Below are 17,683 nucleotides of genomic sequence, written 5' to 3' on the forward strand. Positions count from 1 at the left end.
TTTTTGAGATTTTCTAGCATAAATTGGATATAAAGTGTTTGGGAGCATATTTGAAATGTACCTTAAGGAATAAATATAAATTGGTACTTGATTTTTTTTTTTCAAATCACATTTGGCTAAGATGCTGATGTTATCTCAGGATAGCATTAATTTGGAAGATGCTAATATAAATTTTTGAATTTTAAAAATATCTTGTGATTTTATCTAAAATTATAAAATTGTCAAAATGATTTAGTGAAAAATCAATATGATTTATACTTTCTATAAAGGTACATTTTTATTTTATTTGTATTTAAAGATTATTATATATATATATGATTATATTTGTATTTATTATATATTTGGGCCATATGAAATTATTATAAGATTACTTACATTCATTTTTTTTTTTTTATACTTATTAATTTAAATAAAAAAATATGTATTCACATTTGAATAAATATTAAAATATTAAAAGGATAAATTTATCATAAAATTTCAATAAATTTTTAAAATATAATTTTATCAAATAACATTACGTCAATGTATATCTAAAATATATTTTTCATCTATTATCTGGCGTTTCACAATTGTACATTTACTCAAATCCTTTTCCTCACACGTATATTAAAAATGTAAATGTTAACCTTTATCCATATAGGTTATTATAGCGTATGTTTTCTAATTGATTTGGAAGGCTCATAACGATGCATTGTTTATTAGCAAAAAAAGTAATACCTTACTCAATTTTTTTGTAAGATGATGGCTTGTGTTGCTATTGATCCTTTCCAGACTTGAGAGAGAGAGAGAGAGAGAGAGAGGGGCTTCATCATCTACTTGTGGACTGACAGTTGCCGAAAACTCTCAATGGTTGGCTTTAACAGGATTAAAAGATTTCATTGCTTCAGAATATTGTAGCAGCATAGTGCAACAGGTTGATCCCAATTTAGTATTTTCATCTGGAGGACTATTTTAAATCACCTGTCACATCACTCTCTGTTGATGGTCACTCACAGAGCCTAAAACAAGTGTCTTGCTGGTTTTATGGCTATTTAGAGATCCAACAAGGAAGGTGCATTAGAGAGTCATGATTTGCCACACGTACCCTGAAATCTTATATATGCTCTCTCGTGTTACATATGGTGAAAGAGAGAGGTTATGAACACAGACAAAAGTAGCAAGCTTGAGAAATCCATACCACAGCTCACTTTCTCATTGTAGGACTCATGCTAATGCCTTGATTTGGAAGAACACCACTCCCATGGTCTCCAATCCCAATCCTCGGCGCAATTTCTCATCAGCTTTGACCGGATTACTTTGTACTATCTTCTGGTGGTGGGAAGCCGAATGATGGCGCAGGGACTACTTCCTCCGTAAGAAAGCTTAGTGTCATAACTACATCAGCCATCAACGGGCGAACTGAAGCCTCTTCTTGGAGACACATCGCAGCGACTGCAACTGCTTGGCTCAAGCCCTTCGCCGGATAGTCACCTTGTAGAAGTGGATCAACCAGCTCATGGAACCTCTTCTGGTCTCTAAACATGGGCAATGCCTGAGAAACAAGTGGGAGTTACACCAACATGAAGCTGAACTAATCAATGTTAGAAGAATGATCCTTAAAGGAAGCAGCTACTTTAAAGGATCCACGTTGGTCAGCTATAGTTGTTCCTGCAGGGAAAAGAAAAAGGCTTGATGATTTCGTACCCAAGCAACGAGGTTCTGTTCGTTCGTTGGCTTGCTTGTGTCAATCGCCCTCCTCCCCGTGATCAACTCGAGCATGACCACTCCGAAACTGTAGACATCCGACTTCAAAGAAAGGTGGCCTGTTCTTGCATACTCAGGTGCACAGTAGCCATATGTGCCCATCACCCTGGAAGAAACATGGACTTTATCCCCTATGGGACCGAGCTTGGCAAGCCCGAAATCCGAGAGTTTTGCGTTGAAATCTACATCAAGTAGAATGTTGGATGATTTAAGATCGCGGAAGATCACAGGTGGGTTGGCCTTCTCATGCAAGTACTCCAGACCTTGAGCGGCACCATATGCTATCTTCATCCTAGTGTACCAGCTTAGAGGTTTCTGATTAGCTGACACATCTGGAAACAGGAAAAATAAACAATTAAATTCCAAATATTGCAAAGCAGTTTGCTGGTGAGAAGGTTTGCTTGTCAAGTTATGGTCTAAGATAAACATTGCATAAATTCTAGGAGCCTACCGCACAATTTGCATCAAAGAAATCATGCAATAAGCAAATGCCACGAAGAAGAGTGTGGCAGGATGATGTGCATGGTAGAAAGACATAAACCAAGCTGTTCTTGTGACAGTACCTACAAGGTGGTCTTCCAAGGAGCCCATGGTCATATATTCATAGACCAAAAGCCTTTGATCACCATCGGCGCAGTATCCAATAAGCTTGACCAGATTTTGATGATGCAGAAGACTGAGCATCAACACTTCAACAACAAATTCTTTGTTGCCTTGGAAGCCATTCCTGTCTAGCTGTTTAACAGCTACAATCTGACCATATCACACAAATTAAGAGGTATCTTAAAAATGTCAAAAGAAGTTAGAGATTGAAAAGTATATTTCACTTGATTTACCTGTCCGGTGTTCTCAAGGGAACCCTTGTAAACTCTACCGAATCCTCCTTCGCCCAAGAGGCATTCAGGTAGAAAATTATTGGTCGCCGAAGCAAGCTCACGGAATGTGAATGTCCGTGCTGCAATATTTCCATTTCCAACATCTTGAGTTTCTTTTTTGGAGGGTTTTTGTGCCTGAAAATCTGCACAAAGGAGAAGTTTGGCAGTAAATCTATAAGAAGGATGAGCAGTAACAGATGGCTTTTTACAAGTATGAAAATGGAGAAATATCTGACCAATGCCAGAATGCACGAATGGAGCCTAAACAAGACGATGCTAGAATAAAATTGCAACATATTTGGGCGCTCAAAGTTATCATGCCAAATAAATCCTGTAATCCTTCTGCTCTTCTCAAAAACATGTAACGGTTAAGAATGGAAGTGTCTTAATGTTGCATATAAAATACAATTATTTATGTAAATACAGAGAACTTTAGCAAGAAATTGAAGCAATTGAAGGCAAAGTTGGAAGAGGAAAAAGACAACTTCTGAATAGTTTCTGCAGTCCTAATTCAACCACATTCTACTCTAGTACTTTTTGATCCACATTGATTGCTATAATTACAGACATGATGTTATTCACCAAAAAGTTTCTTGTGCATACTGAGTTCTAGACTTAATCGTGCTCACTTGATTGATAGTTTAGATCTCTTGTAGGTTAAAACGAATCTATTTCCTTAAAAAAAGTAAACAAAAAGTTTGAAACCAATCTAAATTCCAATACCTTAGTCTCATTGTATGCTAGCTACAACTTCAAATTCGCTATAACAAATTCTGATTATGGAGTTGGAAATTTTAGTCCGTTTGGATGCAAATGATGTAGGTTGTAGTTCCATGATTGCAATATAATTTATTCTGATTTTTGTTGGAAAAAAACTTTACTACAACAAATTATCATACGAATCACATGATTCACTCATAGAAAGAAGAATCAGAAAAAAAATATATTTTTTGACTAGAGAATACCAACATAATTTTTGTCACAAGGCCTATCGAAGTCAAAGATTCAGCCCATGCATCGACTTGTAATTCCAAACCGCAGAGTATATCTTTGACATCCACCAATCATAAAAAATGACATAATTTTCCTAACTGGAGATGCTATTAAGTTGCAAGTTTATCCATGCAAGAGTAATAGATTACAGCCATTGGATGTAAGCAGGACAGTCAGTCATGAAGTAGTTAACACAGCTTTCCAATTTCTTGACCAGCCTTGATAAGCAATTGCTTGCCATCACCTACTCATAATCTAAGTCAATTCTTTGCAACCCTCACAGAGTTTTATCAAGCTATTTGGCCTTAAAAATGAATCTAGATAAACACAAGCACAGCTAATAAGGAGAGAAAAAAAATACCAAGATTGGAGTTGGCATGACATTTATACTGCTATGTAGCAATCCAACATAAAGAACATATTTAATTTTCACTTAAATGTACCAAGAGTTTGGACTTGGGAGCAAATAAGAAATTTGTTCCAAATACGACTTGCTTTCTAAAATGGTTCATGATTCCAGTTAAGTCAGAGATTGAGCTTTTAACTTCATCAGAAAATGTTTAATGAATCTCATTATAAAAGAAAGCCAAATAGACGACAGTTTCATGTTTGCAATTTGCATACTTTGACACACATGATGAAAGCTTGTTGTAGTTCTCACTTTGCCTATCCTTTGATCATTTAAAGCAGAGTATAACACAATTTGACTTGAGAATCATTTTCAACATTTGGAACAAAATAAAGCACCTCGAGAAATGTGCAATTAGCATCTTAAATTTCAGGAAGTTGAATCCTCAGCTGTTAGATAATTAAATTCGCAAAGGTATCTAAATAGATTATTGATGATTTGAGATTGGGTCATCTGTCAGGCAGTAATTTGGTTCTGTTTTCACTGAGAGCATGAAAAAGCGACAGCAAACACAAAATAGAAAAGAAGAAAAAGAACATGCAATCCTTAGTTCGAGACATAATTGCACGAACACAGGTTAACAAGGTTAGGCTATCAAGAACGTGGATGATGAAGAAGAAGAAGCTAGAACTCACCAGGCTTCAGCTCATTATCCTTGACGACACGTGCGACCGGAGAAAGATCCTCCTCAGCGACGTTCTTCTTCGAGAAACAAGGAAAGCAGCTCATTTCGCAGAACGCGACTTGGGTTGCCTCTCAATTCGCGTCGACTGCCCCCCAATCTGCAGGCAAAATCCAAGCTTTGTAAGCTACAAATCGGAAGAAACATTTCTCTGAGAAGGCGTAAAACTACATCCGATTTACCAAAAAGATGAAGGCTTTCCGGCACCGAAGCCCTAAAATCCCCAAAGATTCCAGAAAACTCAACACGGTTAGAAATTTTGGTCAATCCTAGCTCACAAAACACTACATCAACGTCACCGCTGGTTCGTCAAAACAAGATTCATCGCGTAACGCGCGAGATATCTAGATTTCATTCAAGACGCCCCTGAAAGGCTTAGGAGCCCATCCGGGGAGATCCAAGTCCCTCGCAGTTGGGGGGGGGGGGGTGCGAGTCGGCCCAAAGCAGGATCTTTAATCAGGGAACAGAGGCGGAACAAGGGAAGAAAGGAAGCAACTTTTTTGGGGGGAGGGGGGCAATGGGCAGCGGTGGCTCCTCCGGAAGTGGTGGGTGGGATTTGAGGACATATTTGAACCGCCCTAGGGACCAAACGTGGATCCAAATTCGCGGGACGGGGAGGGAGACGAGGGAGGCATCCCCGTTGGCATAACCGGTTTTAAATATGGGAACCATGGGAACCATATCCGAGAACAAGAAACGGACGTGAGGGAACAAGTCTCGAGAAAACCGCCTTGCATCACAACCACCCCAGCCTCAAGATTCGTGCCACGACGTGAATGCTCGTCGTGCCTTGCACCATGCCGGCGCGCAACGTGAGACACATGAGCGTGTCTCCGTGTACGATCTGTTCTCTTTTTCTTGGATACGCGTATACGAGCACTCTATTCACGCAGCCACCTAAACGCATTCTACAGCTCTCCGTTGTCACTATTTTTCAATCGTATATTATAATTATTAGATTACGTGATTCTTTATAATTAAATAAAATATATATTAATTAATAAAAAAATTATATATAATTTTTTATGAGATATTTTTGATGGAAGAAACTCTCATAATAATTTATTCTAGATTCTTTGTTCTCGTTTATAAATAAAAAATAATTTTTAGAGATTAAAAAACTCATTATAGTTTCTCTCTCGATCTTCATAAGATGATATCAAAAGGTACGTATTATAAAATCGATTTAATATTATTTAATTTCAATCATAACAGTTTTAACTTACGCATGAAACTACGAATATAAAAATGATACTGTAAGCAACTCTTGTTGTCACATATAATAATCGTTGCTATATTGGACGCTTATGTGCTTCAGTTGTGGGAAATTTTACTTCTTTTTAATATTTATAAAAATAAAATCAATTTTGTTACTGCTCTTGGTGAGACACCAAACATGATTTCGGTGACTGTTGCAGCGTTCCAAATGTAAGACAACGTGGAGCTCCGCGATTGGTCAGCTGGTGATGTTGCTGCTCTTGGTGAAACACCAAACATGATTTTGGTGGAGCTCCGCGATCGATCACCTCGTAATGTTTGTTCGGGCTTTTCGTCTCACCACGAGCCTTACCTTTTGCAGGCGTTATCCACGGATCGGCGTCACCGTGACCCAAACTTGGCCCCGACTGACTTCTACTCTCATTAGAGAGGTGGGTCCCATTGGCAAGGCACGGGCCACCGACTTGGTCATTTCGCGGGGTCCATGTAATAAATTCTGGTAACGGAGAACTGACGATGATAAAAGCCACAAAGAACCCGAAGCATGGGAAATCGTGATATTTCTACCCGCTTGTTTTTTATCTCATTTTGTCGCCTCATCTCGGCTTCAGCGTCTCTCCGCCATTTCCATCGTCGCCTCGGCTCTCCTCCTCCGCCTCTTCCTTCACTCAAACCCTTGCTTCCCTGCGTCGGGTCTGATGCCTATTGGAGAAGCATCGTGCTTCTGTTTCGGGTCGCGTGAATCTTATCGGCCGCGCCGGAAACCCTAGTGTCAGTCCCGCCCTAAGTCCTTTTTTCTTTCCCTTTTTGTCTCCCGATGGTCTACGGCCAGGATCCGTCGGAAGCACTACTCCAGGCCGTCCGGGACGCACTCTCCCCGCTGGAGTCGGCGGTCCTGCGCGCCGCCAGGGATCTGGAGTCCCAGTGGCTGAATTCGAGGGGCGAGTGCAAGAATGCGGAGCCCCCGACGAGCTGCCATGGATTGGCGAAACCGAAGTTGAGACAAGCTGTGGCTGTGTCCGTCGTGGCTTCTGAGGATAGGAAAAAGGGCCCCATTAAGTCCTTTCTTGGTGCTTTGTTTCCGAATTGTTCCCGCGGGGATGGCGTCCGTGGTCGGACAGGGAATTCATCCAATAAAGGAAGAGGAGAAGACGATAAAGATAAATCTCGCGTGAATTGCTCGCCCTTTGCGGCTACTTGGTCACTTGTTGTTAACAGCTTTCTTCAGGCGTGTCCGCGACCACTTAAATCAGTTAGGAAGTGTTTCGGGAATCAATGTCGAGAGGATGACTCCCTCTCTGAGCCTCGTCGTGGTAAAACTGCAAGGAGAGGATCATACAAGGTCGCATATTGGGATAAAACCGATAAATCAGCTTCAGTTGACGGAGAAACGTTGTCACTTGAGTTAATTTTTTGCTTTGCATTGGACAGTTTAGTTCAGAATCTTCAGATGTTAAATTTGAGTCACCAGAGGAGCAGCGCTAAGAAATATGATCAGCCAGGGGCTTCTGATTCTTCCTGGCCTCCACAGTTTGATCACTTGAAGACAATCGAGGGGTTAATTAATGGAAAGAAAGCAGATTTTGATGGAGTTCTTTCAAATTTGGGTTTTGCAAGGGTTGGAGGGGCTCCAGCTAGCTTTGTGGGAGCCACTTCATCTGTGAATACTGAGGGTGCGAGTCATGCCAATTGTGATGATAAAGAAGAGCCTATGAGTAGATCACCGCAGAAGGTTGCCAGTGGGTTGCTGAACATTCCATTGTCAAATGTCGAACGCTTAAAATCAACACTCTCCACTGTTTCTTTGGCTGAGTTGGTCGAGTTCATGCCTCATTTAGGGAGGTCCTCGTCTGACTATCCTGACAAGAAGAAGTTGTTCTCAGTTCAAGACTTTTTCCGTTACACCGAGGCAGAAGGTAAACACTAAGATGTTTTTGTAGTTCTTTAACCATATAACCATCTTAATGGTCCCAACTGAGCTGTGTGTCTTTATTAATCCATGTCATTGCTTCAATTTTGTTATCTTATTTTTTCCTGTATTAATGGTTGTTTGCACGCAAATCAACATGCACAACAATGGTGTTATTCAAAGTTCTTCAATTCACAATCCATTAGCCTGGAATTGATTTTTTTTAACTAATCTCTAATAGCTAATAATATTATTATTTGGCATAAGGTGTCTTTTTAAAGAACTCATTGTTCAGTTGAGTTTACAGGACAATTCCTACAAACTATTGATGCTCACAGATGTGTACTTCTCTCTGCCTAACAAGTGCCAACAATTACCTGGAAGTTTGAGCTTTGAGAGGCTATTTAGATAACTAAATTATGGTCTGAGTTCTGAAGTTAAAATATTGAGCACTGGCTATGAGAAATTAAACAAACAAGCTAGAAAACAGCAGGGTAAGTCTAACAGACTTGAAACTCACTGTTAATGTCTGTGTTGTGTATTCTCATTCGAGCTTCCTTTTGTGCCGAACATGGAATATCAAATGTTGAATGTTTTATCTCAACATAGAACACACAAAATTAGTATGTACAGGTGGTACATTTAAAGGAAAAAACATTAGGTTTCACATGTGGAAATATCCCTACATTTTCTTATGAATATCTGAAATATAAATATTTCTGAATATTAATTTCCTTTTGCTAAATTTCTATGAATATTCAAAACATGTCACATGCCTCTTCACACACGCAATGATCAATTATGCCCTATACAGGTAAGATATCATCAAATTTGCCCATACTGTATCTACAGAGCATTCACACGGTATTTAGAGAGACAACGAGGCCAAGATGGGCCCATCACCATTTTCAAGTTCTGCAAGTTTTGGATCTTTTTATATGGCTTACATTTCATACTTCTTTACTACAGCAATATTTTTGGACGATATTAACTGATATATGTTAGTGCCCAACCTGTAAAAGAGTGTTTTTACTGATCATCTTCACAGGTTATCAATTGATGTATATGGTGCTTAAATGAAGAAGCATTTGAGTTTCATGTCTCTTGTTCTTTGCTACAGGAAGGCGGTTTTTTGAGGAGTTGGATAGAGATGGTGATGGCCAAGTTAACCTCCAAGACTTTGAAATTGCAATGAGAAAGAGAAAATTGCCAAGGAGGTATGCCAAAGATCTTTTGCGGCGTACTAGAAGCAACTTGTTTTCAAATTCAATTGGATGGAAACAATTCTTGTCCTTGATGGAGCAGAAGGAGCCAAAAATTCTTCGAGCTTACACAACCCTTTGTCTTAGCAAGTCTGGAACCCTTCAAAAAAATCAGATTTTGACATCATTGAGGAGTGCAGGACTTCCTGCCAGTGAAGATAATGCCATTGCTATGATGCGTTATCTCAATGTAGACAGTGAGGGATCAATTTCGTACAGTCATTTCCGCAACTTCATGCTTTTGCTTCCATCGGAGAGACTTGAAGATGATCCTCGGTATGTCACGATACATAAATTATCTGGAAACTCAACTTTATGCAAGTTTTTGGACATAATCTGGCTTCTAGATGGTACATCCATGTCATGTTCGTTGAGTCAATATGTTCTCTGATCATTGAATTTATTCTAATATTGTTTATGCAGCTAGTTCATAGAGTTTGTATATCATTTCATGCACAATCTAAATAGTACCCAATATCAGTATTTTATTCCAATTAGAAAAGGTTAGTTTATGGGATTATAGTTAATCTTTATGCTTAATTTAATATATACAGGAACATCTGGTTTGAGGCAGCTACGGTGGTATCTGTTCCCCCACCAGTGGAGATATCCACTGGGAGTGTTTTAAAGTCGGCTTTGGCGGGAGGTCTTGCAAGTGCACTTTCTACTTCTGTGTTGTATCCTGTCGATACAATGAAGGTAACCCTATTAACTTAAAAGCATGAATTTAGTATCATATAAGTCATGCCTTATGAATTCTTTCATAGTTTTAAATTAATACTAAGAGGTTATAGGCATTGATTAATTGAAGTTAGTTCACTTTATCATGTAGAATTACTTCAAATACTAGTTTACAAATTTAAATCCACTTTATATGCCTTTATAGGTTTGTACTTTTAATATATATCAGCTGGTATTTTGTTGACAAAACTGCTCTCTCTCTATATATATATCTATGCATCTGAAGCATACGGAGGAATAATACTTGCTTTGTCAATGTGTCGTTCATTAGGCAAGTTGAATTTTCCTTTTCTTAGACAAGGTTGCACAACTTGATATTGATAAATAAATGTTTCTTCCTTTGGTTGAACTTTGGAATTTTCTTTTCTTGGGAACCTTTTGGAATCCGAGAGCATAGCGAGGTGCTCTCGGATATTAAAATTTTAAAATATATATCGTGGTTGATAAAAATAAATTAAAATAAAAATAATACATCAAAAAATTATTCATTAAAATATTAAATTACATTGTCCATATCTAATAACATAATTGATAAAAAAACAATATTAACGTCAAAGATCATTAAAATCTACTTCATTCTCAATCTTGTTATCATCTTCCTCTTCAACTGATTTACATTTCTATTGTTCATCTTCATCATAATAAGTTTCTTCCTCTTCTACAATTATATACGATGAACTTAAAGACTTTTTCATTCATCTTTATTCTTGCCAGTTGTCTTGTCTATGTTCTTATTTCTCCAACACCTGAATCTCTTATTATATCTTTCAATATCAAATTATCATCATTAAAGGCAGGCTCATCTTTAACATTTTCTAAGTTCGCAACCATTTCTCCTACTAACCATTCGTTTGAATCATCTATATTTTCTAACAAAATTGGATCAATGCTATCTCACAAATTACAATGCCTTTAATGCTTGACTATACTTTATGTAGAAAATATCATGTAAGTGTTGATGCGTCAACCAATTTGTCATATCATACGAATTAATGATCCATTTAGTTGTATTGATATCTAAAAAAATAAATTAGTTGACACAAAATATTCTTATATACTTAAACTGTCGAAGACACTTTAATTTCGATCACAACATACAACACTATAAGTCAAACTTAGAATTTTTATAGTTAATTGCTGCAAGTTCAGTGTAAAATTTTCAAATAAGCCCCACCATCCAGCTGCAACTTTAAATTTAACTATTAACAATAATATAATTTAAAATTTTACATGATGTTAATTATTTGAAGTTAGAAATACTTGGGACTTAGTAGCCATTGATTAAATAGCCACATGAATTCTAACAAGACCCTTGACATGCTTATATAAATATATTTCATTGATGATCTTGTCTTGAACTTCAATGTTGGCAACCAATCTTATAATGCATTGATATAATTCAAATACAACTTTTGCATCAAACTCAATGAAAGAGTTTTTAACAAAAAAGTTCTAGGTTTAAATAGTGCCCTACTGTATGTAATGAATGATGAAGTTTACATTCACATCTTCTATCGATGATTATAAAAATATTTATATATGTTTTTTATTTCAAGCAAAAGATTTTTGAATTGTTTCTTTGACTCTATCCATAGTCTCATAAATATTATTTCATAAATATATTCTATGGTTGATTTTTTTTCATTATCTATGAGCCAGAAAACTCGAATGAGAGGGCCCATTACTTTTAATGCACGACCCATATGATTCCAAAATGATGGCATCAAAATAACATCACTTGTCCTTTTGTTTTTTACTTCTTTTGTCCATTTGCTTATCACCTATTTCTTCGAGGTAAACATATTTCTAAGGTTGTGCTTTTGCTTGGGAACACTGGAATGTGAATGTCAGGAGTGAAATGACAAATTGTGTCATACCATATCTCATCAATTCTTCTCGATGTTTATAATATTTGCAATATCTTTAACATTAGATCAAGACAATGTGTTGCTCATGGAGTTTAATACAAGTGTGGTCTTTTGGCTTGTAGTAACTTACCTGACAAAGAGAAAACTAAAATTAATATTGTTTAAAATACATAAAAATAATTGTTTTCATTGTTTGATATCGCTGGAACCACATTTTTGCTCTCCAGTTTTGCCAACAAACTTGTCAGGTACTTCAATTTTTTTTCTTCGGATTTTATAAAAGATGATGCATCAATTGACTTAATATAGTTCCTAATGAACAATTTACCAAGAAATTAATTAATACTTCTTTGTCTCTTATTAGTCTAAGTATATGACATAACAGTATAGGCAATCATGCACCATTAACATCATGTAAAATTTTAAACTATATTATTTTTAATAGTTAATTTAAATTTGTAGTTGAGAGGTGAAACTTATTTGAAAATTCTACATTGAACTTGCAGCAATTTGGTATAAAACTTCTGAGTTTAACTTGTAGGGCTGTGGGTTGTGATCAAAATTGGAGTGTTGGAGAATGGAAGTATAGAAGAATATTTTATTTTTAACTAATTTATTTTTTAGATATCGATGCAACTAAATATATCTTTAATTCGTATGATATGATCAATTCATACGAAGTAAAGAAATTGGTTGGAGCATCAACGCTTACATGATATAGTCTATATAAAGTATAATTAAGTATTAAAAGCTCATTATAATTTACGAGATACCATTGATATGATTTCGTTAGACGATATAGATGATTGAAACAAATGACTGATGAAAATAATGAGTGCTAACTTGGAAAATATTGAAGATGAGCTTGTCTTTGATGATAATAATTTGACATAGAGAGATATAGTATCATTTTCAGGTGTTGGAAAAATAAGAATATAAATAAGACAACTCACAATAACAAGGATGAATAAAAAAGCCTCATGTTCATCACCTGCAATTGTCTAAGAGGGAATTTATTACGATGAAGATGAACAAAAGAAATGAATATAAATCAGCTAAAGAGGATAATGATGACAGGATTGAGGATGATGAAGTGGATTTTAATGACCTTTGATGCTAATATTGTTTGTTTTGTCATTTTTATTATTAGATATGGACAATGTAATTTTGATGTGTTATTTTTATTTTAATTTATTTTTTATCAATCATGATATATATTTTGTAAATTTTCATATTTGGAAGTGCATCTTTATGCTCAGGCGAGCGCCTAGTGCCTCGGGTATTTTAGCACCTTTTTGCGCCTAGCAGCTTTGACTACACTGCCTTTTTAAAACTTGTTTGTTGTTGGTTGATACTTCCAAACTAAATAAAATTTAGATAGGTAGAATCTTTACTTTCAAAATGACCACTTTTATTTATATCCTTTTCCCTTACAACTAGTAAGCTGATTGTTATGGATAAAAAACAACTTTTAATTATATTTTGTCTGCAACTAACCTCATCCGACAAATTATTGAAATTGAAAGATGAAGTTGAAATACCATGTCAAATCAATGTAACATTTGATCCATATATAAGCTCTCTGTCATTTTGGAAGCTTACAGAATTGGATCAATAGCTTATAATTCTTTTTTTTTTTGTTTCTGAATGGAAAATTTTGAAACATAAATGCTATAAGAAGAGCGAGTCTTATGTCACAGTAGGTTGTTCCTTTGTAACTTGGGTGACTAGGGTTGTCATAAAGAATACCTCTCTGCACCAGAGGGAATATTATGTGAACCTTCAAAACTCCACATTGGCAGTAGCCTTGTGTAGGTGGTCACCCTTTTTTAATGAATGTGGCCAAATATCAGCTTGTTAGAAGCCTTTTCTCATGAAGGGATCTTATTAGTTGTTTTGTGTAATAGTTTGATTTTTCACCTTCTATTACAGTCCTTATTATTTTTTTATTTATATTTCATATTATTAGTTTGCTCAATACTGTACAGAAAGTAGAAACATACCACCATGTACAAGAAACTTATGAAAAAATAAGAAAAAATAGTCTCTGGGGAGTTACAATTGTAGTAACTTGTGCAGTTTGACTTATGCCTTTTATGCTTATAATAGATACAATAAAATATAGCAAAAGATTTTGTATTGAATGTATATATAAATTAATATGGGATTTTATTTAAATAATTAAAAATGTATCCATTTTGTTTGTTCACTTCTAGTAGTCATGTTGCCATGGACAAACCTGGAAAGATATAACTGATATTTTGGTTTCACGTTATGCACCGGAATGCTGATTACTAAAATAAATCTCTCCATGCGAATTGGAGAAACAATAGTATTTATTAGATTGATGTATTCCACAATGAATTTAGAAAGCGGTGGTTCTTAAAGTACATTACAAAGTAATCATACTATAAGTGAGAACATCTTAGCAAGTATTTCCAATTCCACCACGATGCAGTTTCTTCAATACCATGCTTGTTGAATTCTGATTGAGAATCACTTTTTCATCTTGTATGCTCTGAAAGCTGGTTGTGATCATTTTATATTTGTACTTCATCAGACACGTGTACAAGCATCAACCCTTTCATTTCCAGAGCTTGTTGCGAAGCTACCAGAAATTGGGTTTCGTGGATTATACAGGGGTTCTATTCCAGCAATCCTTGGGCAGTTTTCAAGGTAAGAGTTCTTTTCTACAGCGCTAGTTTTGAGTTGAAGCAAGACTGATTTGTATTGCATTTTACAGCCATGGATTGAGAACTGGTATTTTTGAGGCAAGCAAGCTTGTGCTGATTAATGTTGCACCAACACTCCAAGAGCTTCAGGTAATATAGTTGTCTATGAATTTTTTCTTCTTTATGAAAATTGGTTTGGCTCAACAATTTATTTTCATATTTTGTTGAGGCTACTTGCAATGGATCTTTGTTTGTTCAGTCACAAACCTATGTATATTGTATAGTTAAATATTATCACAAATTGCATTAGAATCTCGTTCTCGTTCTTTGATTGAGACAACAAGACTTGTTTCTTTTAGAGAAACATCAAGGATAAAGTTGCTAAGGTGAAAAAGTTCATGTATCATTCAGATTTAAACAAAAAATATATTCCTCTATAGGTGCAATCTATGGCATCCTTTTGTAGCACGATCTTGGGAACAGCAGTTCGAATCCCTTGTGAGGTTTTGAAGCAGCGACTACAGGCAGGCATCTTTGACAATGTAGGAGAGGCAATTGTAGGTACTCTACATCAAGATGGCTTGAGAGGTTTCTTTCGCGGGACCGGTGCCACACTTTGCCGTGAAGTCCCTTTTTATGTTGCTGGAATGTGTCTATATGCAGAAGCCAAAAAGGTATCATTTGGACTTGTTGATTGCTATTTATTGCTCATCCTCGATTGAAGAGATTCTTTTAATATGAACATAATTGAGGTTGATTCAAGCTTTGTGATAAACTGCAATCTATAAGTTTCTATATTCCGCTAATATCTTGTGAATTGGCTTCTTAATGTTTCATGTGTGCATTAATTTTACATCTAATTATCTTAGTTTTGTTCTAGAATATTTTTGGGCATTCTTTTGTGCATTATTAATTTTCAGAAACAGTAGTGAAAGAGAGCAACCTAAACCTATTGGATACTAGGGTTTCCTCAGCTTGTTTGGAGTATCATCCATTAGTGCATGTGAATGCAAAGGTTTGTCATGTGTACCAACCTTCTCATGTGCAAAGAGGTCTGTCATTGCTCGATTAGTAGAAGATATAGCATTTTTCCTCTTCCAGCAAAGCTAAGGGCAAACACTGACCGACCTTGTCTGAGATAGACCCAGCATACATCATTCAGTAGTCTTTCTGTTTGAACGAGAATAATTTGAATTTTCATTTTATTAATGACTATCAATATCATCTGTCAACTAAATTATGACTCGACTACTGTATCTGGAAAAGCATTATTTGTTGTTTTGTAGGAAATTTCTTGTTGTTGGATTCATTAAATTCATTATTATTATTTTTTGGTAAAATCCTCATGTTTGCTTTTTAAATGCGCTATGATAGGCTGCACAGAACATTCTCAATCGAGATCTGAAACCTTGGGAGACTGTTGCGGTGGGGGCTCTGTCAGGTGGGCTTGCTGCTGTTGTCACTACTCCGTTTGATGTGATGAAGACGAGAATGATGACAGCACCCCAGGGCTTGCCGGTATCGATGTCAATGGTGGCTTTCTCGATTCTTCAACAAGAGGGCCCTTTGGGGCTTTTCAAGGGAGCTGTTCCCAGGTTCTTCTGGATAGCACCTCTGGGTGCCATGAATTTTGCTGGATACGAGCTAGCGAAGAAGGCAATGGTCAAGACAGAACCCATCTCCGGGTAAGGTACACCCACCCTTTCCGGTTTTCTTGTTTTTGGTACACACGTGAACCACCAGGCTGGGCAACTAACTAACTCCCTTTTTGAGCGGCCTTAAAATTCATGTACTACCCTCTCCTCTGCATGTTACTCGTCCACCTTCCTCTTTGCCGTCTTCTTTTTTGCATTGATTTAAGGGAGGGTAAAGTTTTCGTTCTCTCTTTTCTTGGTAAAATCCATCATCAGCTTAGAAGAAGGATTAGCAAGACACTTTACAGCATCCAACTTTTGTCATCTGTGTATAATTGCTGCCTCAAAGGGAATCTTTTTGATGTGCTCTGAGTCAGTACACACTTGAGATTGTATGCTAACCACAGAAAAATTGGTCGATGATCCACAAGCAAAACTGGATGAATGAACCATCTTTTTGATGTGCTCTGAGTCAGTACACACTTGAGATTGTTTCTTGAGGTTCCATCTTTTATATACCTAACCGACCCTTCGTTGTCATGTCACTGTATGCTGGTTTCCGTTGACATCATTGTTTTGGCTATATTTGATCAATAAATGTTAGTACTTTAGGTTCCCCTTTGATTCGATTATCGGTCACATTCTTTGTCACAGGGTTCTGATTCGCTCTTCGAACAAATAGAATTTTTTCTTCAGCTTTTGAGATATTTATTCCAATTTCATTTGTATTTTTTGTGCCTTGGCTTTACCATTTGTTTACAAACTGAACATGGCTGATATAACCTTTACCGAGGAATGCCTTGGTAAACTCTTTTTCTTTTTCTCCCCACCGATCCACATCTCCCTTCTCCAATAGAACGGCGAATGCCTACCTACGTCAACTCTTCGTCGGTCATTGATTTCACCCTTCGTTGTCATTTTGGAAAACCCCCCTTTCCACCAAGCCTCAAACCCCCTCCTCTTTTCCCAAGGAGCACAAGGGTCCAGAATGTGTGGAAGCTTAGATGCTATTTTAGAAGCTAAACTGTAGAAGATTCAAATCTAATTCCTCCTTATTGTGTTTGAAATTTGACCCAACAGAGGCGAGTTGGGCTTGCAAGAATCGGAAAAGAGCCACTCGGTAAGTTTCTTAATAGGATTCCTCCTCAATTTTCTTCTCCCCAAGGTTAGATATCTTCCCATGGATGTCGACTTTAGCTATAGGTTTCTTCTGGTTTCAATTCTCCTCTGAATATGGATATAATTCTTGTCTTAGTGGATGGACCTTAACTTGTTAGAGGCCTTCTTTATCCTAATCACCTAAAATTCAATTTTCAACCTCTCCTCGAAAAGGATTGATAAAACCTCAATTTGAGTCTAATTTCTTGGTGTTCCTCTTGAACTCCTTAACCTAATCTTCCAGTCAAATTGCCTCCATTAGTATCTAAAGATTGACAAGATCTACTAATCATAGGAACTCGGGGCAAATTTGCTAGTCTGCGTTCTCCTCGACTTAGAAAAGCTATTGCTACAAAGATTGTAATTTTCTCCCCAAGTTTATCGACTTAGCTAATTTGATTGAGTCAAGCTCACAGTTGGGCCATAGTGACTATTCGAAATCATAATTTCCCAATACCTCTATCTAACACATATAGCAAGGGCACTATTTATATGTCACTTCAATGACTCAAAAAATGC

The 17,683-nt window shown here is 36.7% G+C and overlaps 2 protein-coding genes across 2 annotated transcripts; one reads left to right on the top strand and one right to left on the bottom strand.

Moving 5' to 3' along the window:
- Window positions 1–1,152: 1,152 nt before the first annotated feature.
- On the bottom strand, window positions 1,153–5,026 carry LOC135672503 (probable serine/threonine-protein kinase PBL26). Its single transcript, XM_065180981.1, has 6 exons — window positions 4,885–5,026; window positions 4,656–4,802; window positions 2,580–2,761; window positions 2,307–2,496; window positions 1,684–2,075; window positions 1,153–1,531 (listed from the first exon to the last, which is right to left on the bottom strand). Exons 2-6 carry the CDS (start codon window positions 4,747–4,749, stop codon window positions 1,292–1,294), a joined length of 1,098 nt encoding a protein of 365 aa, XP_065037053.1. The 5' UTR covers window positions 4,750–4,802; window positions 4,885–5,026; the 3' UTR covers window positions 1,153–1,291.
- Window positions 5,027–6,471: 1,445 nt separating this feature from the next.
- Window positions 6,472–16,467, top strand: LOC103982040 (uncharacterized). Its single transcript, XM_009398829.3, has 7 exons — window positions 6,472–7,836; window positions 8,950–9,367; window positions 9,646–9,790; window positions 14,261–14,376; window positions 14,444–14,522; window positions 14,813–15,046; window positions 15,747–16,467. The coding sequence occupies exons 1-7, from the start codon at window positions 6,738–6,740 to the stop codon at window positions 16,059–16,061; spliced, it is 2,406 nt and encodes an 801-aa protein (XP_009397104.2). The 5' UTR covers window positions 6,472–6,737; the 3' UTR covers window positions 16,062–16,467.
- The last annotated feature ends 1,216 nt before the right edge of the window (window positions 16,468–17,683 follow it).

Source organism: Musa acuminata, chromosome BXJ1-4 (genome assembly GCF_036884655.1).
Source record: "Musa acuminata AAA Group cultivar baxijiao chromosome BXJ1-4, Cavendish_Baxijiao_AAA, whole genome shotgun sequence".
NCBI lineage: Eukaryota > Viridiplantae > Streptophyta > Magnoliopsida > Zingiberales > Musaceae > Musa > Musa acuminata.